The sequence below is a fragment of the Saccoglossus kowalevskii genome, chromosome 22 (assembly GCF_978046115.1).
Source record: "Saccoglossus kowalevskii chromosome 22, keSacKowa6.1, whole genome shotgun sequence".
Taxonomy (NCBI): domain Eukaryota; kingdom Metazoa; phylum Hemichordata; class Enteropneusta; family Harrimaniidae; genus Saccoglossus; species Saccoglossus kowalevskii.
Window position 1 is genome coordinate 23,842,499 of NC_140662.1, and position 25,832 is coordinate 23,868,330.

Sequence of the window (25,832 nt, forward strand, 5' to 3'; positions counted from 1 at the left end):
TTAGGATGACAACCAGTTTGGTACATACAATTCACATACACGTTTTTGCTGGGATGACAACCAGTTTTGTACATACAATTCACACTCACGTTTTTGTTAGGACGAGAACCAGTTTGGTACATACAATTCACATACACGTTTTTGCTACGATGACAACCAGTTTTGTACATACAATTCACACTCACGTTTTTGTTAGGACGAGAACCAGTTTGGTACATACAATTCACATAAAAGTTTTTGCTGGGATGACAACAAGTTTGGTACATACAATTCACATACACGTTTTTGCTGGGATGACAACCAGTTTGGTACATATAATTCTCATTCTTGTTTTTGCTACGATGAAAATCAGTTTGGTAAATACAATTCACATATACTTGTTTTTTGCTAGGATGACAACCAGATTAGCACATACAATTCACATACAAGTTTTCGCTAGGATGACAACCAGTTTGGTACATACAATTCACATACACGTTTTTGCTGGGATGACAACCAGTTTGGTACATATAATTCACATTCTTGTTTTTGCTACGATGAAAATCAGTTTGGTAAATACAATTCACATACAAGTTTTTGCTAGGATAACAACCAGTTTGATGCATACAATTCATATACAAGTTTTTGCTAGGATAACAACCAGTTTGATACATACAATTCACATACAAGTTTTTGCTAGAATGACAACCAGTTTGATACATACAATTCACATACACGTTTTTGCTGGGATGACAACCAGTTTGGTACATACAATTCACACTCACGTTTTTGTTAGGACGAGAACCAGTTTGGTACATACAATTCAGATACACGTTCTTGCTAAGATGACAACCAGTTTGGTACATATAATTCACGTACTTGTTTTTCCTAGGATGGCAACTAGTTTGGTACATATAATTCACACACACGTTTTTGCTACGATGACAACCAGTTTTGTAAATACAATTCACACTCACGTTTTTGTTAGGACGAGAACCAGTTTGGTACATACAATTCACATACACGTTTTCGCTAGGATGACAACCAGTTTGGTACATATAATTCACATACTTGTTTTTCCTAGGATGGCAACTAGTTTGGTACATACAATTCACACACACGTTTTTGCTAGGATGACAACCAGTTTGGTACATACAATTCACATACACGTTTTTGCTACGATGACAACCAGTTTGGTACATACAATTCACACTCACGTTTTTGTTAGGACGAGAACCAGTTTGGTACATACAATTCACATACACATTTTTGCTGGGATGACAACCAGTTTGGTACATACGATTCACACTCACGTTTTTGCTAGGGTGGCAACCAGTTTAGTACATACAATTCACATACACGTTTTTGCTGGGATGACAACCAGTTTGATACATACAATTCACATACACGTTTTTGCTGGGATGACAACCACATTAGTACATATAATTCACATACTTGTTTTTGCTACGATGACAACCAGTTTGGTAAATACAATTCACATAAAAGTTTGTGCTACGATGACAACCAATTTGGTACATACAATTTACACTCACGTTTTTGTTAGGATGAGAACCAGTTTGGTACATACAATTCACATACACGTTTTTGCTAGGATGACAACCAGTTTGGTACATACAATTCACATACAAGTTTTCGCTAGGATGACAACCAGTTTGGTACATACAATTCACATACAAGTTTTCGCTAGGATGACAACCAGTTTGATACATATAATTCACATACACGTTTTTGCTAGGATGACAACCAGTTTGGTACATATAATTCACATACAAGGTTTTGCTAGGATGACAACCAGTTTGGTACATACAATTCACATACAAGTTTTCCCTAGGATGACAACCAGTTTGGTACATACAATTCACACACACGTTTTTGCTAGGATGACAACCAGTTTGGTACATACAATTCACATACACGTTTTCGCTGGCATGACAACCAGTTTGGTACATACAATTCACATACAAGTTTTTGCTAGCATGACAACCAGTTTGGTACATACAATTCACATACAAGTTTTCGCTAGGATGACAACCAGTTTGGTACATACAATTCACATACATGTTTTCGCTGGGACGAGAACCAGTTTGGTACATACAATTCATATACAAGTTTTTGCTATGATGACAACCAGTTTGGTATATACAATTCACATACAAGTTTTTGCTAGGATGACAACCAGTTTGGTACATATAATTCACATACAAATTTGTGCTAGGATGACAACCAGTTTGGCACATGCAATTCACATACAAGTTTTCGCTAGCATGACAATCAGTTTGGTACATACAATTCACATACACGTTTTCGCTGGGATGACAACCAGTTTGGTACATACAATTCACATACAAGTTTTTGCTAGGATAACAACCAGTTTGATACATACAATTCACATACAAGTTTTTGCTAGGATGACAACCAGTTTGGTACATACAATTCACACACATGTTTTTGCTTGGATGACAACCAGTTTGGTACATACAATTCACATACAAGTTTTTGTTAGGATGACAACCAGTTTGGTACATACAATTCACATACACGTTTTTGCTGAGATTACAATAGGTTGGTACATACAATTCACATACACGTTTTTGCTGGGATGACAACCAGTTTGGTGCATACAAATCACATACAAGTTTTCGCTAGGATGACAACCACTTTGGTACATACAATTCACATACACGTTTTCGCTAGCATGACAACCAGTTTGGTACGTATACATACAATTCACATACACGTTTTCGCTGGTATGACAACCAGTTTGGTACATATAATTCACATACAAGTTTTTGCTAGGATAACAACCAGTTTGATGCATACAATTCACATACAAGTTTTTGCTAGGATAACAACCAGTTTGATACATACAATTCACATACAAGTTTTTGCTAGGATGACAACCAGTTTGGTACATATAATTCACATACAAGTTTTTTTCTAGGATAACAACCAGTTTGATACATACAATTCACATACATGTTTTTGCTAGGATGACAACCAGTTTGGTACATAAATTCACATACAAGTTTTCGCTAGGATGACAACCAGTTTGGTACATATAATTCACGTACTTGTTTTTCCTAGGATGGCAACTAGTTTGGTACATACAATTCACGCACACGTTTTTGCTAGGATGACAACCAGTTTGGTACATACAATTCACATACACGTTTTTGCTACGATGACAACCAGTTTTGTACATACAATTCACACTCACGTTTTTGTTAGGACGAGAACCAGTTTGGTACATACAATTCACATACACGTTTTTGCTACGATGACAACCAGTTTTGTACATACAATTCACACTCACGTTTTTGTTAGGACGAGAACCAGTTTGGTACATACAATTCACATACACGTTTTCGCTAGGATGACAACCAGTTTGGTACATACAATTCACATACACGTTTTTGCTACGATGACAACCAGTTTGGTACATACAATTCACACTCACGTTTTTGTTAGGACGAGAACCAGTTTGGTACATACAATTCACATAAAAGTTTTTGCTGGGATGACAACCAGTTTGGTACATACAATTCACACTCACGTTTTTGCTAGGATGACAACCAGTTTAGTACATACAATTCACATACACGTTTTTGCTGGGATGACAACCAGTTTGGTACATATAATTCACATTCTTGTTTTTGCTACGATGAAAATCAGTTTGGTAAATACAATTCACATATACTTGTTTTTTGCTAGGATGACAACCAGATTAGTACATACAATTCACATACAAGTTTTCGCTAGGATGACAACCAGTTTGGTACATACAATTCACATACACGTTTTTGCTGGGATGACAACCAGTTTGGTACATATAATTCACATTCTTGTTTTTGCTACGATGAAAATCAGTTTGGTAAATACAATTCACATACAAGTTTTTGCTAGGATAACAACCAGTTTGATGCATACAATTCATATACAAGTTTTTGCTAGGATAACAACCAGTTTGATACATACAATTCACATACAAGTTTTTGCTAGGATGACAACCAGTTTGATACATATAATTCACATACAAGTTTTTTCTAGGATAACAACCAGTTTGATACATACAATTCACATACATGTTTTTGCTAGGATGACAACCAGTTTGGTACATACAATTCGCATACAAGTTTTTGTTAGGATGACAACCAGTTTGGTACATACAATTCACATACACGTTTTTGCTGGGATGACAACCAGTTTGGTACATACAATTCACACTCACGTTTTTGTTAGGACGAGAACCAGTTTGGTACATACAATTCAGATACACGTTCTTGCTAAGATGACAACCAGTTTGGTACATATAATTCACATACTTGTTTTTCCTAGGATGGCAACTAGTTTGGTACATACAATTCACACACACGTTTTTGCTAGGATGACAACCAGTTTGGTACATACAATTCACATACACGTTTTTGCTACGATGACAACCAGTTTTGTACATACAATTCACACTCACGTTTTTGTTAGGACGAGAACCAGTTTGGTACATACAATTCACATACACGTTTTTGCTACGATGACAACCAGTTTTGTACATACAATTCACACTCACGTTTTTGTTAGGACGAGAACCAGTTTGGTACATACAATTCACATACACGTTTTCGCTAGGATGACAACCAGTTTGGTACATACAATTCACATACACGTTTTTGCTACGATGACAACCAGTTTGGTACATACAATTCACACTCACGTTTTTGTTAGGACGAGAACCAGTTTGGTACATACAATTCACATAAAAGTTTTTGCTGGGATGACAACCAGTTTGGTACATACAATTCACACTCACGTTTTTGCTAGGATGACAACCAGTTTAGTACATACAATTCACATACACGTTTTTGCTGGGATGACAACCAGTTTGGTACATATAATTCACATTCTTGTTTTTGCTACGATGAAAATCAGTTTGGTAAATACAATTCACATATACTTGTTTTTTGCTAGGATGACAACCAGATTAGTACATACAATTCACATACAAGTTTTCGCTAGGATGACAACCAGTTTGGTACATACAATTCACATACACGTTTTTGCTGGGATGACAACCAGTTTGGTACATATAATTCACATTCTTGTTTTTGCTACGATGAAAATCAGTTTGGTAAATACAATTCACATATACTTGTTTTTTGCTAGGATGACAACCAGATTAGTACATACAATTCACATACAAGTTTTCGCTAGGATGACAACCAGTTTGGTACATATAATTCACATACAAGTTTGTGCTAGGATGACAACCAGTTTGGCACATACAATTCACATACAAGTTTTTGCTAGGATGACAACCAGTTTGGTACATACAATTCAAACACTTGTTTTACTAGGATGGCAACCAGTTTGGTACATTCAATTCACACACTTGTTTTTGCTAGGATGACAACCAGTTTGGTACATACAATTCACATACACGTTTTCGCTAGAATGACAACCACTTTGGTACATACAATTCACATACACGTTTTTGCTAGGATGACAACCAGTTTCTGTTTGGTACATACAATTGACATACACGTTTTCGCTAAGATGACAACCAGTTTGGTACATACAATTCACACTCACGTGTTTGCTAGGATGAGAATCAGTTTGTTACATACAATTCACACACTTGTTTTTGCTAGGCTGACAACCATTTTGGTACATACAATTCACACACAAGTTTTTGCTAGGATGACAACCAGTTTGGTACATATATAAATCACACACATGATAGCCGATTGGGTACATACATCTTATACACGTTGTTGCCATGACGACAAACGATTTGGCACATTAACTGGCATAAACGTGCCATAGTAAGAGTTTCACTCTCTTGGTGAAGTAACTATTACCAATTAAAATTAAAATAAAACAAAAAAATAATAGGTTTGGTGGAACACTATAAATTTATTCATTCTTCGATGTTTTTTTTTTAATTCTGATATGAAAGCAACAGATTAAGTAGGAATTTCTTGATTCTTCTAATTATAAGCTAAACACTATCTTTTTATTGAGAATAGTCTATACAACAATGATTTCTTATTAAGTGTGCATTTGCATAGTAAGTACTACTTTAAACTTCTTCAGACGTCGGCGTTTTCCCGCCAAAATTAATTAAGTTTCAAGTTTGTTTACATTATTTCAGGTAATTCGCCAAAATTGGGTGGATAATAATATCTGTATTCTCCCGCTACTCTGGAACTACTTGGAATATATTGCGATCACCATAACTCGTTTATGACGTAAACACCTAATTTGCATACAGGAAAATGGCGATGTTATGAGCACAATTAAGGCTCGAATCTCATGAATAACACTTGAATAGAAAGAATTATCAGAAATAGATCGAGTTGTGTCGTGTGTAATCATTTGTAGTGGCGACAGTAACACAGATTAAACTGTTTGTTCCAGGTAAGCGAAAAATACATTTTTTAATTTCGACGGGAAACACAGTTGCAAAAACGTTGTAGAAATAACGACCTATATTCCGAAGATACGACAAAAACAAAATTTGGGGAAAACGTCTGCACAGCGCGGGAAAAAACACTAAATGTTGTAGTGGGACAGAGGTCACTCATTGTAAATACGCCATACCCGAAATATTCGAAACCTCGTTATTGGCGTTGACATGGTAACAGGTGGATATTGAAAAGTATAAATAATATCTACATTTTGTACATCTCTGAGTTTAACATCAAGCATTGCACTTTGAATATGAATAGAAAAACGCTCAATGTGACCGGACAAATCAACTGCGTAGGTTGTGCGCCCGCTAGAGGGAGAAATTGCAACATTCTCATTTTGCGGCGCGCGCATCGCAGTTTAGGGTAAATCATCATCATTGATGTAACCAAGGACAACAGCCTTACGCTGATTTGCCTGTAACACATAATTCTCGACACTATTCTACGAAATGTGGGTTCAAGTTCAGATTCATACCAAACCACAGCAAATCACGTGATTATAACAAACATGAATAAAAAAACTCAATTATTTTGCATAATTTCATCTGTCCTCGAAATCACGCTCCTCGTCTTCATCTTTAATGAGTCCTATTCGTCTGCCTACTCGTCTGATGGAGGAGACAAACTTTTTAATCATCAAGGCTATACACATGGACGTGATCGCCATGCCAACCATGGTGTACACTGTACAAGCCACCAAACTGTACAGACTATCGTCAGGTACGAAATCACCAAACCCAATGGTAGTCAAGGTGATAAAACAGAAATAAATTCCGATGGGGATATCCCAACCGTCAATTAACTGAGAGAATAAAATGGCGCCCATTAAAATATACGAGAAGAATAATACTAATACAGGTGTGATGGGAACTTCGAATTCATCGTTGCGTCTGCGCGCGCGCTCTTCCTCTGAAAAATCGGCCTCTAAATCATCCATGCCCTGCGTTGGGGCAATGTCCTCCTCATTATCGTCTATAACTGTCTTTTTGGGAGATTTCTTTTTGGCGGTACTTTTACGTTTCCGTGCAGTTTTTTTATTTGATTTCACACTGTCCTGACGTTCAGGCACCACAATAGAAACCTCGGCATTTCCTGTTTCGGTCTCCACTTCAGTTTTGTTCTCGTCGTTTTCTGTTGGTTCCGTGACATTAACGCTCTCTTTGCTTTTGCTTTTTATTTTACTTTTCCTTTTTTCTGCTTTTTTATCTTTTGTTGATTTTTCCTCAGTTTGTTCGGCACATTTATCCTTTTTAGTGCCTTTTTTGTCAGATTTAACTGGCGTGTCCCCACTTTTCGATTTTTTATCGTCCTCGGAAAATTCCGACAGCGCTTTGTCCAAATCGTCTCGACTGCTCCAATCGGGTTTATTATAGTTAGCTAACCTCAAAGCAGTTGTAGTGTCCATCACCTTTAGCTCCAGAGAATACAAAGACGCAATGGATGATGGTCTAGAGCCAGTTCCGGGCGACGATAGCCGTCGTCTTCGCCGCCTTTGCCAACTACCAGACCTGCTATCGGACTCGCTGTCTGACCTATAACTATCTTTTTTAGTTCTAGTTTCACTTCTTGATCTGTGATTTTTCTTACCCCTCCTTTTCAAACTGGAGGTCCCTGTGTCTTTATTAATGTCCAGTTCAACCGTTTTCTTTGGTTTTTCAACCTCGGACTTCGATCCCGACTTAGAATCGCTCTCATCTTTTTCCTTTTGATCATTGTTCGTTTTTTTGTCACCATTTTCGTCTTTACTAGAACTTGGAGTATTTGATTGCCTGCTTGCCTCCGCAGTACGTTCGCCAGACTTCGCAATTTCAAGTTCCGTATCTGATTTAGTTTCCTCATCACCTGCGTTGAAAGTGATTTTTTTTCGTTCACTCTGTGGTGACGTAGGTGTGGAGGCAGACCCTTCGTTCGACGCAGATCGGCTGAACGCGTATGCTTCCCGAATAGTTAGCCCTCTTGCTGGAGACGATGCCACACTGGACGGTTCTTCTCCCGTACTATGCCCCGGCGAGCCTTTCAACAAATCCTCAATCCTGTCATAGTGTGCTAACCGACTAGCTTTATCAGGGTCCATCATTTTAATATCCGCGGTTGCTATAGTAGCAGGTCTCTTCTTCTTTTTCATTTTATCTCTGGTAGGTCCTACATCGCTTGGTGATTTTGGTAACGTTGGTTGACATTTCGTGTTTTCCTCGTCCACCGTCAAGGCAATTTCTTTCTTTGTGTTCTTGTTGTTTCCTCTTTTCTTAGATACACCTTTCTTGCCCTTTTTCCTTGTCGGTGCTTTTCTTTTAGCTATTAGAGCAACAACATAAGAAAGAGAAAACACATTGCGATTTAGATTAAATTTTACATTTGAAACTCTGAACGAACTAATAAATCCACTGTGTGCCATGTTTTCCCCGTGTTAGTGCAAATGTTTATGTAGTTTTTTTTTTTAATAATTTATTGGTTAATTTCGGACCAATATTCATAATTACCATGTCATACACGTCTTTATAACCTTTTTTATTTCATAAAAGTTACACAATTTAACTTTGGCATTCAAGATACGCCGATATCCATAGTTAGTTGGCTATTCATTAGTGAACCTTAAAGCGCGGTGGTCGTCGCGCCGCGTCCTGTTCGATATGGGTCTCATAGCGACGTGTGCAACGCGTGTAAAATACATTGTTTATTTACATTAAATTCGAACACGCGCTGCGCGACGACCACCGCGCTTTAAGTAAAATAGTTTGTATCCCCGTCTTTTCGTGTATTTCTATTATCCACACAAACGTAATGCGAATTATCCGTAAGCATAATAACATAGCGCCACCAAGTGTTGCTAAAACAAAATACTTACGTTTCGCTTTCACACTTTTCCCTCTCGCCATTTTCCTGTTCCGCTGGGCACGGCAACACCTAGATTGCTGGCACAGCTTGCTGGTATATGCAACGTATAAGAGCTTAGCCGTATTTGCAAGTAGTCGGCCAACGTTGGTTAATACTAGTAGCATCAAGGGTATTCCTACAAGCGCATAAAACATACAGAATATTCGACCAAACCAGGTGACAGGTGTGATGTGGCCGTATCCTGCAAAAACAAAAAAATATTCAGATAATTTGTATTGACAAATTAATGTCGTCATGACAACATACACATGTGACTTTGCCAGTGTACTCAAAACATAGCAAAACAAGGAGGATTTTTATTTCAAAGAATGACTAAAGTGTAAATCAGAAAATGAAAATTAAAAGTCACATGCTTAAGATCGTCGTCAATTTCGAGTTATTTATTTAAAAAAAATCAAATTAGGGTGTTTCATGTTCAACGTTTCATATTATTACCAGGGACTGAGGAATCCATTTCAAGGCGTCTCCATTGTGAAAAGCTGTCAGCGCTGCCATGATTTCAATTGTTAACAAACACTCATTATAACAAATGAAAGAAAACAAAGTGGATTGATATGAAAGAGTGAATATGTGCCACAGAGTCGTTATGTTAAGCAAATAGTATCAACGGCAGATGGAAGTCAAACCAAGCGTTCTGTGTCGCCCGAAGCGAATATTTCAACAACCTATATGATGAACAACCTTACATTTGCTCTTGCGAGGAAGCTTTTAATGAGCGTTGCCACGGAAACGGATCCTTGGGATTATTGACTGACACATGTAAGAAAAATCTCTTAATTAACATTTCGATGAATGTCAGAAGGTAATATGCAAATTAACCACTCGGCAAGATTTCAGTGTTTCCCGTTTTTTACTCGTAAGTTTCCGGTGATGAGGTCACGTGGTGTATTACCACGAGATTGCTCGCTGAGAAGCATGAGAAGGTTGTTGCGTGTCATGTCAGCCGTTCGAGTATCCCACGCTTTGAAGTTTACCCACTGAAAACAAATATTTATTTTAATGTTTCGTATTACATCACAATTACTGGCTTTATCGCGAAACGTAGCCGAAAGGGCTCGATTCACTGAAGAACCCGGATGTTTGAAACTGTTTTGCATATTTGCGCGTGGAAATGTACACATACGGCTCTTAATCTTGGCAGACGATAATCCACCCGGCAGGACTAACTGTCTGTTCATAAATAATATGAGCTCCTTGTCACGTAAAAAACGTAAAAGATCACATGAACTCAATTAATTTAACAAATTGTCTTAATTATGACAATTGACCTTTTCTGGTAACGGAATTACACGACTCCCTTAACACTGTAGCTATGACGAGACCCAAGGGATCGGCTAATGCCGAAATACTCATAATTCTTTAAGAGCTGGTGCCGTCTCATGGGGGTCGTACTTTTTCATGCTGCTTGTCTCTGAACAAACAGGGAGAGGTCTTTCCGAGGGGCCTTCATTGACCTTTGGTACCAGCACGTGATTGGCAGATAAAGGACGAGCTCACATCACAATGTGTATTTCTATTTATCAATATCTTTGAAGGTACGTGACCACGACGACAGTTCAATGGACAGCAAATTACATCGGTCTATGCTCGACTCTATTCGATTTTTATTTTTGGCATGCATGCATGCAATCGGAGATCCCTCGGTTTATTTTCATGTTAGGGCGCCGCTAACGTCAGATTTCCTCAACTGATGTTCGCATGTGTAAAGAAAACGTTCAATAATTTTTGCCAACTTCTTGTCTTTTTGTACGTTTTTAAAATATCGATCGTCTCAAATAGCATTCGTGTTTTTTTGGTATCACAGAGACCAATCTGGATAAAAAAAACGAGAAAGTTGACAAACAAGTAGCTCTTGACCCTTTAATCCAAGACTGAATCTGTAAACAGTTGGCCGTCTTGTCCACATGAATTACAATCACACATTATATGAATGACGGAAACCGTCGTGTCCACGTGAACTAGTCATATTATATATGGTGACAGAAATCTTTTTGTCTATATGAGCCACAGTCACACCATATATGAATGACGGAAATCGTCATGTCCACATAAACTTCAGTCATACCATATATGGTGACAGAAATCGTTCTGTCTATATGAGCCACAGTCACACCATATATGAATGCCGGAAATCGTCATGTCCACATAAACTTTAGTCATACCATATATGGTGACAGAAATCGTCCTGTCTATATGAACCAGTCACATCATATATGAATAACGGAAACCGTTATGTTCACATGAACTACAGTCACACCATATATGATGACAGAAATCGTTCTGTCTATATGAACCACACTAACACCATTTATGAATGACGAAAACCGTGATGTCCACATGAACTACAGTCATACCATATGTGACGACAGAAATCGTCCTATCTATATGAACCAGTCACACCATATATGAATGACGGAAACCGTCATGTCCACATGAACTACAGTTATACCATATATGGTGACAGAAATTGTTCTGTCTGTATGAACCACAGTCACACCATATATAAATGCCGGAAACCGTCATGTCCACGTAAATTACAGTCAAACTATATGTAACGACAGTATCTATCTTGTCCACATGAACTATTCACACCGTATACAATGACGAAAACCGCCCTTTCCACAACACAACATCTGATGACGCAAACTGTCTATCCACATGAACTACAGACACACCATATATGTTGATGGAAAGCGTCCTGTCCACATGAACGACAGCCATACCATATATTATGCCGGAAACTGTTGCTGACAGCACCACGCCAACACTTCGTCATCTCATGCCACCCTACTTACTAGGCAATTCTGGGAAGAAAAGAGGGATGTGAAGTTACTATAGTAACGAGCGATCATTTCTTTATCGCGCTGGGATGCGGAAATTTACGCAGCATATATCAAATATTGCCATGACAACCATGATGTTTGCAAATCTCATGGTAGGTAGAGTAATGACGGTTGTTCTTATATTCTGTAACTAAATCATTTCACTCGCAGTATACCTGCACAAGTAAAAGGTAGATTATGTAACACGTGATTAAACAGCGCCATGTAGCATCGTTCTATATTAATGATATCATATATTACGTCAAACGATAGACTGAATGAGACCACAATCAGTACAACGTGAGACATAAACATAACACTATCAAAACATCAACAAAATCACTTTCAGCGCTCAACGGCTAACCTCAGAAACCATTGTCGTGCACGTGGTCTAACAACTGACAAATACATAAATAAATAAATACGAATCCAATACGAAAACAATACGAATCAAGTTGTTCACTCGAATCTGAAAACCACATTTATCGCATCCGTCAAAATCGAGGTGAAATCTAATATGGATGCAATGATAATTGACATTGTTGCATGTTTACGTAATCGACATCTTGTCACTAAGTACAAATCGATAAAACAAGCAATATTGATGAGTCTGGAAACTGAGTATATTTAACTAACAGCCGAGTTTCATGTAATTCATATTAAAGCGGGAGGGTCGTCACCTACGCACGCGCGGGAATTGAGTCCCAAGCGACGATAACAACACACGCTAAAAGCGCAAAGACTCATGGGTAGTCGCTTGTTTGTAAACAATGATACGTTATGACCATCTGACGCATGCGCAGGTGATGACTCCCCCGCTTTAACATAAGTCCACGCTGGCGCTGTCACATAGGATTGTTATCTTTATTGACATTTATATGGTTTTTTAGTGTTTTAATACCGACCGTTTTACTGTTCATTTCTCACATAAAAATGGTGAAAGTAAATAGCTAGAAATAGACAAACAACACACACAAATAAACAAGTGCACGTAATAACAACGGTTCTTTGTTTCGACATTGATGGACAGCACGTGCACGTTGCTATATTAAAAGAGTATTTGAAGTTGAAATACATCAGTGAAAACCACAATTGGTTGAAATTATCCAGCAATTTACCGATTTTATTCAGCAATGGAACTGAACGTGAACGATCGCCTATGTCATCAACTATATGTGTATCCAACGACACATAGATGGTTAATGGGCCATCAACACAAAAAGTGAATATAATGAGTGTGATCGCCGCTCTGCTTGATCACCTGACAAAGGGGAATATAGAATGCAGGTTCTTGAATTACTGAACATTACATTTTAAAGTATTTATTGATCCAATTTGGTTGAGCCCTAATAACTTGATTGTGAGTGGGAAGAAAAGACCTCATTAGCCGATAGTCAGCGTAAGTGATAAGAGGAGAGAGAAAAGTAGTCGTCTTCGGAGAGCTCTTCGGTCATCACGAGGTGATGTCGTTATATCGTTGGGGGCGTTGTTTTCATCGTCAAGCTGTTATCTAGACTGGAATTTAACAAAAATTGGGGCCATGTCGTGTCGACTGTTTTCGGTGCGCATCACTATGGCCGCTCCAAGTCGATCACGGTTTGCCATAGAAAAGTTATTAGCAATAATAACTATTTCAATGTAGTAGTAAATATAAGTATTCCTTTTACAAAAATGACATGGAAATGACAAAAGTGTCAATTGTACTCGATAGAGCCTGTAACCAATAGCATAATTTCTATTTATCGTCAAGTTGCAATATTCGATTTCAGTAAAAATCATCCAGAATAGTGCCATTGTTTTATCCACCATAGATATGTCCATTACATGGACGAGTTCGCTATGTCAACATGCATTAATCGCTTCACTCCTGTTTTTACTCGCTAACATTTTCGCTAAAACATTCTTCAACAATTTTAGTAATATTTTCAATCCAGTGTAGTCATTTTTGACAAACTGACTGACTGAACAGAACATTTACTGGTTCGAGTGTAATGTGATATTTTGTAGGTTGTCAAATCAGGGCCACAACTTGAATGTTGCGTTCATCGTCACTTCACAGCTGCTCGTGTTAAAACAATTAAAACAGTCCTTCAAATATCTGCATATTGAATGGAAATTGTTTGAAGTACCGAGAATTCATAAACTTTAGTATACTGGTTCAATGAGTTTGTACCAGTCAACGACCGTGTGCGTCATGATGTCACTTTGAGCGTAACTTTGTTGACGTAATCGAACTATTATCACGCGCACATAATACCACAGACTCAATATTCACACATGCTATTAAAGTTCTGCCCAAAGCTGAGATATATACCTATCAAGTCAACATGCCGGCCATTACCAAACAACAATTACAGGACGATAATTTACGTAATACATTATATCAACTCTCAGTATGATATGTATAACTTCATATGAGGTTATTACGAGGATACTGAAAAGTATGCTTGAGGACAGTACAGCAGGAGTATTGACCGACGCGCAGTGGAGATCGATGCGACGGTGTACTGTCTGAGTGCATACTTTGCGGTATCCTCGTAATAACCTTATTATTATACAACTTCTACTTCGTGTGCAGCACATTCCAAGTGGCATTGCTTTTTTCAAACTGAATAAAAACTTGTTATGTTGTATTTGTCCAGTTTTCACTAGTTACACGATGTGAGAAGACCACGTAGGCCCAGTGTTCGATATGTGTAAGTTGATCGACATGGACGCATGTTTCTATTACACGATTGGTTTACATAATCGATCATGTTCAGTTTCGTCTAATAAAGGACACCTTTTAAACAAAATAAAATAAAACTTCTTTGAAATCAAATCTAGAAACCATTAATATGGTTCGGATAATCAATCGATTGCTTATCAAGGTAGAGTAACTTGGATTTCTATGTCTCTCGGAAGTCAACTTGTACATGCTCCAAAATATAGTATTCACACTTTTCGAATTATTTATTTTGATGTTTACCTTAAAATTTCGGTCTAACAAATTTGTTACCCTAAAACCTAACAGCTGGGCCAATCAGATGGCGGCATGTTTTATGGTTAACTTTTTATAAAAACAAAAAATGCGGTTACTCTAATAATTAAACGTCAAAGACTCAATGGTCGAATTACTGTGTCAAATCGTGGCAATTTCCAAATAAGAGCTAAATGAGTGAAACTCTTTACTGCCGACATCACCTTCATCAGCTGATTGTCTCTTTGCTTTGTACATTCTATCACACAATGCGATTAACTGGTTGTCACGGCCGAGATCATTAATGCGTTTCATTTTATTAAGTCATGTTGACGAGTGTACAAATCATTGCCTACATTGACAACCAATGTCAAATGTCAAACAAAGACGCTCTTTTTCTGACCTTAGTAATAGCAAAGTATATACAATAGGATTTTGCCAGTTCAGTTTTAGTAACGATTTTTTTGAAATTGTTAGCAATGGAAATGAAAAAGGGTTCACGGTGTTTGGCTCAACAGGGACGAGTGCATGATTTCTGCGTACTGAGTTTCTTTGCAGTTGCGCTATTATTATAATTCAATCTCGTACACAATTGAACTGTCATATACTTTTTGTTGAGCTTCCATCGTATTTAAACGATGTACTAGCACTGTATTCATAATCATATGTGCAATGTTGTAGTTTATTTTCGTGTCAAACGATACGAATACCGTTTTTTTTTTGCTAAGATATCAACAATATGTAATTCCAAACTTTATGTGTACTCTACAGTGCGTGAGTTTCGTACGCGCTCCATGCATATAATCTAGTTCATGATGCATTACTGTCACTGATAACCGACCGGGTCACATGATGCACCATTTTCTCCATCAAGCCTCGTTCCGCATCATTAAACAGACTACCAAATTCCACTCATGACAGATTGGTAAACCGGAAGTAGAACATGTATGACCGTGAACTAGCGTCCATTATCGCATGACCCTGCGATGACGCACTATTTTGCTTTGTCAGATTATCAGTCTTAAATTACTCCAATTTATACCTGTAGTTCAACCTTTGACTTCAGACAAAGTGACGTCACAGTAATGCTCGTACATTCGCTAAAGATTGAATTATAGTTTTTTAATGCGATATAATTACGGGCAGTTTTAACAGCATGGTTCTTTCCTTTGACGTCATGTTTGTAAATGAGACATCGCACTATAATGGAATTCCGATGGTGTATTGCTATTGCCAGTAATACACTTTATGAGTCATCCACTTATCCAATCACTTGCTTCATTTCAATCACGTGACCCAAAGTACTTCTCGGTTTATTGTCGGACATGTACTTTCGTTCTTTTCAATTACAAATTCGGTTGAACTATCTATTGTCACCGTGACATTACGTTTTGAGGTGACATTAGGAATCTTCACGAACACAGCTAGTATTTAGTAACCGTAATTTGCACTCACCACCACCCCCCAAAATAATGACTGATCCCTAACTGGCTTTATAATATACGTTGACTATAATCAAACGAGAGAAACGATGATCACATTCAATGTCATTTTCAAAAGTAGAGTGGGTTGACAAGAATCACATGACCATGGTTTAAAATCATATGTTCGATAAAATACATTCACCACGAGCCATGCCATGGGCATTGTAGCTAGACAACAACATACTAAGACGATATGTCACAACACGCGGGAAAATACAAAGCACAGAGGACGAGAAGACATATCACAGAAACACGCGCCCTAATGAGACACAGCAGTAACCGTCTGGCGACTCAGGCAAAGGTTCACACAGCGAAAACTTATTTTAAGCGCGTTTAATGTTTACACTGGATTGAAATCGAGATAAAGTAACTGTATACACTGTGTGGGCTAAATTTAACCAAGACATCATGGTATTTATATTAATAGAATAAGTATCAAATTATTTACAAATTGTAAGTTGTGAAAATCATCAGCATAACGCATGCGCAGGTAGCTTATCCCTTCACTCGGCGTTTTTCAACTTAATATGAGGTGCATTTGTAATTGTTTAATCATAACCATTTTTTTTATTTTTACAATTATTTTCTTCCTACTATATCACGATACCAAAAAAAGCCTGGCGGCACTGCGACTGATTCAATCCATCACGAACGATACATACGCCATCTAAATTACAATTCGCATATTGTCTTCATTTATATCCAGCCAATAGACGCACAATGCGTGTAGTAGCTAACTGCATCAAGGTACTTTCTTGTTTCATTCGCAAAGCCCAATTAAACACCCAGACACTATCCGAAAATGATGAAGAATTGACTTCGTAAATAAGACAGTCATGGTCGTTAAAGTGTTAACCCATGCACATCAAATAAGTTATCATCTCCCAAGTCCGCGTTTGCTGCGTCGTATTTCCAGCAATTTACTTCAATGAGGATCACTGTAAAAAGTGTGCCGTCCATCCACACGTACTCGCTAGATCATTGGAGTCACTCGCACCTAATAAATCGCGATGCCAGCTGCACTTAGTGCCTGCTCTTTTAACTTGATATACTAACCAGCATTGCTGTCATTATCGTGACGTTTATAAGCATTTAAAATATTGTAAACACGTCCTCGCTAAGCTGTCAAGCGTAAAGTCAGTTAGGAGGTGAAAACCATGGCCAGATATCAATATAAAACAATACAGACCTAAAAATAACAGTTACGTTTCACAATATTGCTGTTATAATTGTCATTACTGATAGTTACGGTGAATGTCGTGGTTTAAATTTTGCAAGATACGGGAAATCGACAGAACAAAGACTTTTGGTTATCTGCCACCATAGGAGAGGAGAAAATACACACAAACAGCTTCCATGGTAACGCGCCGAAGTCGTTTTACAGCGCTTGTTGTACACGTCGCGTGGGACTCATATCGAACACAGGAAGGCGTCGCGGTGGTGACTGTTACATAAACTTGTTCCTAGCTTGAAACAATTAAATGGAATGTGAAAATACTGCAATGAGACACTTCTACGCAGGGCATGATGAGACAACTTAACAAAAAAAACACCTTCACTGTAACCAAGTCACATGACAATTACAGAATAATGTATACACCTCATTAACTAGTCTATTCAACTGAGTAAAACCCTGTGAACATTATACAGTTACCACAGATAATGCCCCGGGCTATATAACGAGGACATTGATACTGATGTCAGAAACCATCTGGCTTGTATCATACACATCGAAAATCAACTCCAGGTAATGTTCTTTGCCAAATTTATGTCGTTGACCCCAAACAAGCAAGGTCAAGAAGGCAAAGTTTGTAAAGAGCATTAAAACATTATGTGAAATCTACAACGTGTTATACGACAAAGCCTTGTCAAAATACTGGCGCAGTAAATGACTGCATCTTCACTCCCCTTGTGCTTGTGCTTGTGCTGGTAATGCGAAGATATTGGTCAATGTCAATGCATTAGTTTTAAAAAGGCAATATTGTTAGTTTTTCAGTGTTATTAAGAATAGTTTAAAGTTTAATGTTGTTCCTTGTTTCCATCATGATCGAAATATGACTTATCGTAAAATATAAAAAGAGCATATTGCAAGTATTTATTCTCGATGAATTGAAAAAACACCAATGCGCATGCGCCCAGGATTTACCTGTACGTACATCATTAAATGCACTTATTGTTCTTGCACACAATTACTTGAGGTACTAGTATAAGTACAAGTAAAAACGTCATTTCGATATATGTTTATTAATGATTTTCTGTTTCAGTTAAGTACGCCATTACGTATTTGTAAAACTAAAGGTCAGAATTTTACCGATATTGATGTAACCCCCCTAAATATAAACACAACACGGTACATGCACCTAATAGAACCTAAATATACATTGAGAAAACAGATGCGTAAAGGTTAATGTGTAGTCACAAGATAGTCTAAACATTCAATTGGCATCAAAGTGACATCCGATCTTTATCTACGTTAACATCCCACCATACCATTTACAGTACTGATACCCCTATTACACTTAGTCATGATATCTAAGCTAAATTACCAGCATAATTTGAATTACAGTACATTACGTATTTGAAAAGGATACGTCCAAACCATGAGTGATTTTAATGATACATTGTGAGTGTGTGTTTGTGTGAAGCATTCGAATAATGTTTTAGGTCAAATTCTAGTCGGTTGGCTCTATTAATTGATTATTTTATGCGAGAAGAGGAGAACGATGTTATATATTGTTTGACATTATATATGTTTATATATATATATATATTATTTATTAATAATAATAATAATACACAAATTATCCAAGAGTACCTGAGAAGTTCAGAAGATTATCACAAAACAGCCTAGACACGGTGTTTGTCACTTGACACCCTTTTTAGTTGCCTGGGGCAGCTCGATTCGTTCAAAGACTGCAATGTGGGATTTTCTAGCACTTGTGCAGTACATATAACAATTAGCTTAATATGTTATAGCGGTGATTAGATGGGAACACTTTCATAAACATTGCCACCTTATCGCAATAACGGATATGACGTTTGGGTAGTACTTGACACGAAACGGTGACGTAGGTGCCAGAGGCTGAAGAGATGTATCACATAGGTTCCACACACAAACACACTGCCAATGTCAATTGCCAATGGTATTATGGATATGTGTGGTTTCCCTGAACTTTGGCCACATCATCTAACATTCACTATGACATGCGCACTGAGTTTTCTGTAGCATGGACATGGGAATACATATGTTGTCAAACGAACACATCCAAATTCTAACATTCACGAGGAAATAAATATAACTTTTGAGAACTTTCCAGGGTTTGCGCTTCATCGTTACATTTGTTATAGACCGGATTGGTCTTGCATGGTTGCACAAAAAAATCATCGTTTTTAAATGCGTGTGGAATTATTGGTATCATTACCTCATTGTTACATTTGCATATTTCAGTCATATAATTTATAAAATAAATATTATGTTGCCTTTGTAAGGACACAATGTGTACATTGTATTAATATGCAACACAATTGTAGTTATTGTAGGCCAAGAGTCTGTGGACAGACATAGTGTTTGATTTCGACGTTCTATACATATTTTTAGCGACAGGTTTCGGTTGATAAATAAACTGAACAGGAAGTACCAAAATACAAACTCGCATGAACATTTTATGTTCTCATTCAAGTTGCACACTCAAAGAATCATCGAAGTCAACCGCCATTCTTGAATGTAAAGTCGCATTTAAATTGTTACTATGGCACCTCGACTGAATGTACTTCACAATACGATCCCCGTACATGGCAGTAGGCTGGCAAATACGAGCTAGTCCTTTCATCTGTATATTCTATTGAAGGGCCCATTTACTAACATTTATTTGTTTTCCAATAAAAGCTTCTCGTTGCGGGTCGCGCGAGAAGTGCATCCCGATAACACGTCTCTGTTCAACTGCACACACAACACCGATCCCCATCACCCAAGACTGTAACTATGTACAATAAAACTATGTCCTCTTAAAAAAAACCTTTTACGATTTCTTTTTTCAAGATTTTGAAAGACCATTAAGTCAAGTATTCGAGTCAATATTTCGCAAACAAGTAATTGCGTTCTAAGCGATCTCGATGGGGGTTGGGGCCTCTGCGTGACCAGAATTACAATGAGGTAGCTTAGAATTAGTAGAAAAAACGATGTCTGTTGAGTGGTAATACGTGCTTAAAAATGACACTTTACTCAAATACTGCTACGTATTAGTGATGTCTATTATTATATTTTAACAATTTATCATTCAATGGTTGCTGTTTCAGTGAACAAAATATAGTAGGATTGAACTGCAGGCTGCGACACAGAAACGACAGTTTATTCAGTGGGACAACGGTCGCTGTGGTGTTTCGTGGCAACGCTTCATATATGCCGTCAGGTGAACGATGATCCTGAATATGTTACTGATGTAATTTCATATTATTGAAGATAATCGTCCAACCATTGACATAATTTGAGCAAATGTTGCAATATCTAATTCTTGCCGTGTTATCATCGTAACTAAGCAATGTCATGTTACTACGGCGTACGACTACAACGTCGTATATGTACCAGTTACTTGTATAAATAGCAACACCACAGTTCGCAATTACGCATGTCGTGCACGTAACGGTAGATATTTTCACGGAAGTTTATCCTTGGGCTAAATTACAGAACAGGTTTTCGCTTTTAGATTGTTACGGATTATCAATACTCTTATTTTCATTGGGTGTGTATACACTGATGTGTTATTGAGCCGGAGATCAGAAGAACAGTAAATAAAACAAACCCCATGAGGGCCGCTTTTGCCACAGGCGAGGGACGTTAACATATACTGTCTACAACCTCAGGGGAGAAATCTGTCGTCGTGGTTGTAAATTTGGTAGTTAATCTCCCCCCTGTTGCGCATGCGCTGTGTCTTCCTCGCGAGATATGTTTTAGATTATACGAGTTTATAGCCGCACTGTTTTTATAAGAAATTTGCTTCATCGTAAACCAACTAACGTGCCCGTCTCTGCGCTTTACCGACGTTGTTATCTACTGGCGCGTATTGTATTGATTAAATAGCAAGTAGACGTGACGTAAACGTGACGTAACCACGGACTGTGGTACTATTATATTCTTACTTAACTAAGTTTATCGAGCGGCTTTTTTGCAGGAAACACATCTCGAAGTGAGTGATTGTTGCGTTGGCGCCAACTTTAGTGGAAATACATTTTTAGTCACCTTGCATGTGTTATAGCACACTTTTGCTGATTGCGAGATTTTGACGGATTTTAGCACAATTCCTTGAATCAAGTGGGAATATATTCACCAACTAAATTGCCTCCGAGATTAAGAGCTAGGCATCTGTTTAAACAGATCTCTTAGTGTTTAAATATAATTCGTTTTCGCCCGGCAAACGCATTTTCAACGCTGACAACTGTCATCTTCTTCAAAAAATACATGGTAGCTGAATAGAGATTTGTACGTTGACAGAAATCATTTATTCATGATTACATATGAGTATATTATATAAAACATATATTTATTTCTAAATATATTCAATCAGTAAATCAGTCTGAGCGAGTTATCTGCGCAAACTCAGCAGGCGATGATTTTATATTGCCACCATGGCACCGGTACCATAATAAAAGCATCAGAATTGTCGCGCCGCGTTCTGTCCGATGTGAGTCTCACTGACGAGACGTATACCACGCGCGTAAAATGCATTGTTTATTTACAGTTCAAACGCGCTGCGCGACGACTGTAGTAACGTAATGACAATGTGCTGCAGTCCTGATCTGGAAAATCCGTGTTCAGTTGATTCCATTGAAGATGTTTGAATTCGATAGTTTTTTTTTTGTAGTTAAATGGTTCAAAATGTGCCAAAGGTCAAAGACATTTATTCATTCATATAACTCTCTGCTTCCTGTAACTGTAACTTTTGGCCTGACGGAACTGAAATGGAATACATAAATGACTAACTGCATAACTGTCTAGACACTAGTGTCCCAAGGCTAGTATTAGCAGGGAATTCAAGCCAGAATTATCATCGGAATGTGCTAGAAACTTATTGGAGCTATTATGAATTATTTTTCTGTCCCAGGTGGAAACCGTGACGTAAACAGCATTTTTTTCAGAGTTGGATTCTTTATTGTCACCTGAGCCGTGTTACAGCAGTAGAACGTAGTTCTCAACAAAAGAACCTTTCGTATTTGTTTTTCTACACGATTTGGTTACCACCTGCCGTAGAATTGTGCTCTGGCGTACAGAATGACGTTTTACATCTTTTATGTGTCATCCAGGTATTTGGAATTGTGAATGTTCAATGTTGCGTGTAAAGTTACGTCATACTTTGTAACTCAATACTTGCATACTCGTATTGTTTACGTCATATATGTATATGTTACAAGTGCGTGCACATCAAGGCAGTGAGACAAGACATTGTTGTCTGCAAGTAACTACACAATTGGAACTATTTCGGGATAATTGGATTCGTTTAAAATGTGCTACTGTAATGGTTTGTTTTCACAAAAATATTTTATTTGTTCGTTTTTGATTTTTTCTGATAATTTCTTGTATTGATATCAGAAATGAGGAAATTAAGAATAATACTACCCTACAGTAGCACATTTTAAGCGAATCCAATTATCCCGAAATAGTTCCAATTGTGTTATATTTGTGTATTGCTTTCAACCATTAACAGCAAATGTTGCCAATACAACATGGTCCTTCGTACGCATGAGAAAACAACATCAAGAAATGACACCTGAAAATAGCATCATTTGCCTCAACTGATGTAAAAGTAAATATTATATCACGAATTTCTACACAAACTTACTAAGAAAGAAATAAAGCCTTAGAATCGTATTTCTGCTTATCATTGCAGAATAGACTTCAAGTAAATTCTCAAAATTAAATGTTTGGGGGTATTTTAAAAGGCGAACTAATATCCAGGAGATATCTCATGGTTAAAGAAATAATATTGCCTATGACATTTGGTACGAGACACTTTGATGACACAAATACTTAAATTGATGAACATCTAACTAAATCAAAGCGAGAACTATTACACTTTAAAAATTCTGGTTTTACTATACCTCATTTTTAATCCCCAAAAGTCGCACATCCCAGTATACTGTCGCTCAATAAAACAATAGTTTCCAATACCCCAATGTTAAATCGTGTAACAGTGAAGTTTACACGCTCTCAAAAGTACCAAGATGCGTGACCTTGTGTAGTTACATGTAATGCATCCACATATAATAACGTTAATATAAAAAGGCAATAATAATCACGAGGATAATTTGTGTTAACACTCAACAAGGTCTTGAGACGTCTGCCTTAGACATGGCGCCAAAGTACAGAGTTTTGTTTTACTACACAGCAAGTTCATCGGCCCGGGTGTTTAACATTTCAGTTCAAAACTCAGTTTATTAAACAAATTACGTACTGTAGACTATATCCCAGCCACGTACAGGTCTTGCCAAAACACAATCGATGATTTAAGACTAACCAAAGTTAAAGGAAAATAATGTTTCCCAGTTGTTAAAATTAAGTGATACAGTTCTCGTGAAGCAAAGTGTTAATATAAATCAATTACGAGAGGTCGAAAGGTCAGCAATCAATTATTTGTCAGGTTTATGACCAGAGTGTTAAACCAAACGACCACATTCCCACCTAACTATCAACATTAACGGCAAATTGACCTACTTTCTTCCTCCCATGATGCATCACAAAATACTAGATATGCGAGATTCTTTAGCGATCTGTGTGATTGATAAGGTTATTCGGCGCTGCCATAGATGATTTACCAATTTCACGATATTACAATTTTAATTAGAATCGACGAAAGTTAAATCAGTCTGTGATATCCGTAGAAAAGTGTAATATTCTTCCTCAACTTCAGCTTATTTACATATAGACTGACTGTATTTTCTCTAAAAATAGCAACTAAGTACATTGTTATCGAACCATTGCATGTTACCATGACATGTTTGTATGTGTTTTTGTAGATTCGATCAAACGCGATCTTATTCGAGTGTATGATCAGGTTAGTGCAAATTAAAAATGTTTCACTGACTTATTTTTAATTCTACAGTTCACAATTTACCTTTCTTTGTGACGTCATTGAGGAGATTTCCCAAGAATTTATAATTTAGATATAAATAAAAATCGTGTCTATTTTCTCAGAATTGACAATTTGAATAGATGAGACAGCGGCACTGCTAATGATTTCCTTATTTTTATTTTTTCACCAAAAATATGTCTCCCGACTATGCAATTTTAAACTTGTCTTGCATTGTCTTACCTTTCTAATACATTCCCGATAACGTATCAGCATACACTGTTACTGGTATTCAAATTTCGCTGCGCTTGCACCAGTAATGCACAATTCTAGGTATTTTACATACCCCGGGCCATCGTCCCGTCACATATTCTCATCAGTGTCAATTGCAGTTCAAGCACATGTCACATACTCCTGACAATTATGTCAACTATTTTGTATGGACCAGGCAGAGCAATCTAGCTGAAAAATGGTAATATATTCTCCTAGTTCGATCGCGTAATGATAATGGCCAGGGGTTAACCAGTTTAAATCATGGGGCTGACTGCATGGTTTTTTTTGAAGTGTCTTGTTTGTACTTTTTTATTCATTTTTGCCCGCAACATTTTTTGTAGTGTCCAGCTCTCATTTTTTGTTCAACGAATCTTCCAGCCCTCCCTCATAATTTCATATGAACGACCCTTCATATAATGCACATTCTAATTCCAGAACACACCACTCAGCGAGAAAGCGCCATATCAATCGATTTTCATATATGAACTGTCGAACAGATGGTTTCTATTCCGCCTCTCTACTCCTTTTACATGCACAATTCATTCTAATTATATATTCAAAGTTATGTAAAGTGGGTTAAAAAGGATTTAATTTTTAAAAGCACGAAATTCAGACTGGTAATTCATTTAACATATCTTTTCACGGTTTAAATAACACATAGCATACACGGCTACTACGAGACATCCTGCATCATTTATTTTATTTTATTTTATTTTATTTTAGTGTTTTTAACCAGTAGCGACACGTTTGTATTGAGATGAACTTTTTTTGTCAGCTGTGTTCATGGAGCTTGCGCCTGCGCAGACATGCCTTTCAAATTACGCAAGCGCTGTTGTATTCACAGGAAATTATGGGCTTAATGATTATACGCGGTA

General features: G+C 37.4%; 1 protein-coding gene across 1 annotated transcript in view; it reads right to left on the minus strand.

Annotated features, from left to right (window-relative positions):
- Window positions 1–5,887: 5,887 nt before the first annotated feature.
- LOC146729201 (uncharacterized) overlaps window positions 5,888–25,832 on the minus strand; it is a 60,077-nt gene continuing 40,132 nt past the window's right edge. The window contains exons 2-3 of the mRNA XM_085495658.1: window positions 9,310–9,540; window positions 5,888–8,759 (exon numbers count right to left, since the gene is read on the minus strand). Coding sequence (XP_085351784.1) covers window positions 7,006–8,759; window positions 9,310–9,540 — 1,985 coding nt within the window. The 3' untranslated portion in view covers window positions 5,888–7,005. The remainder of the gene's footprint in view (window positions 8,760–9,309; window positions 9,541–25,832) is intronic.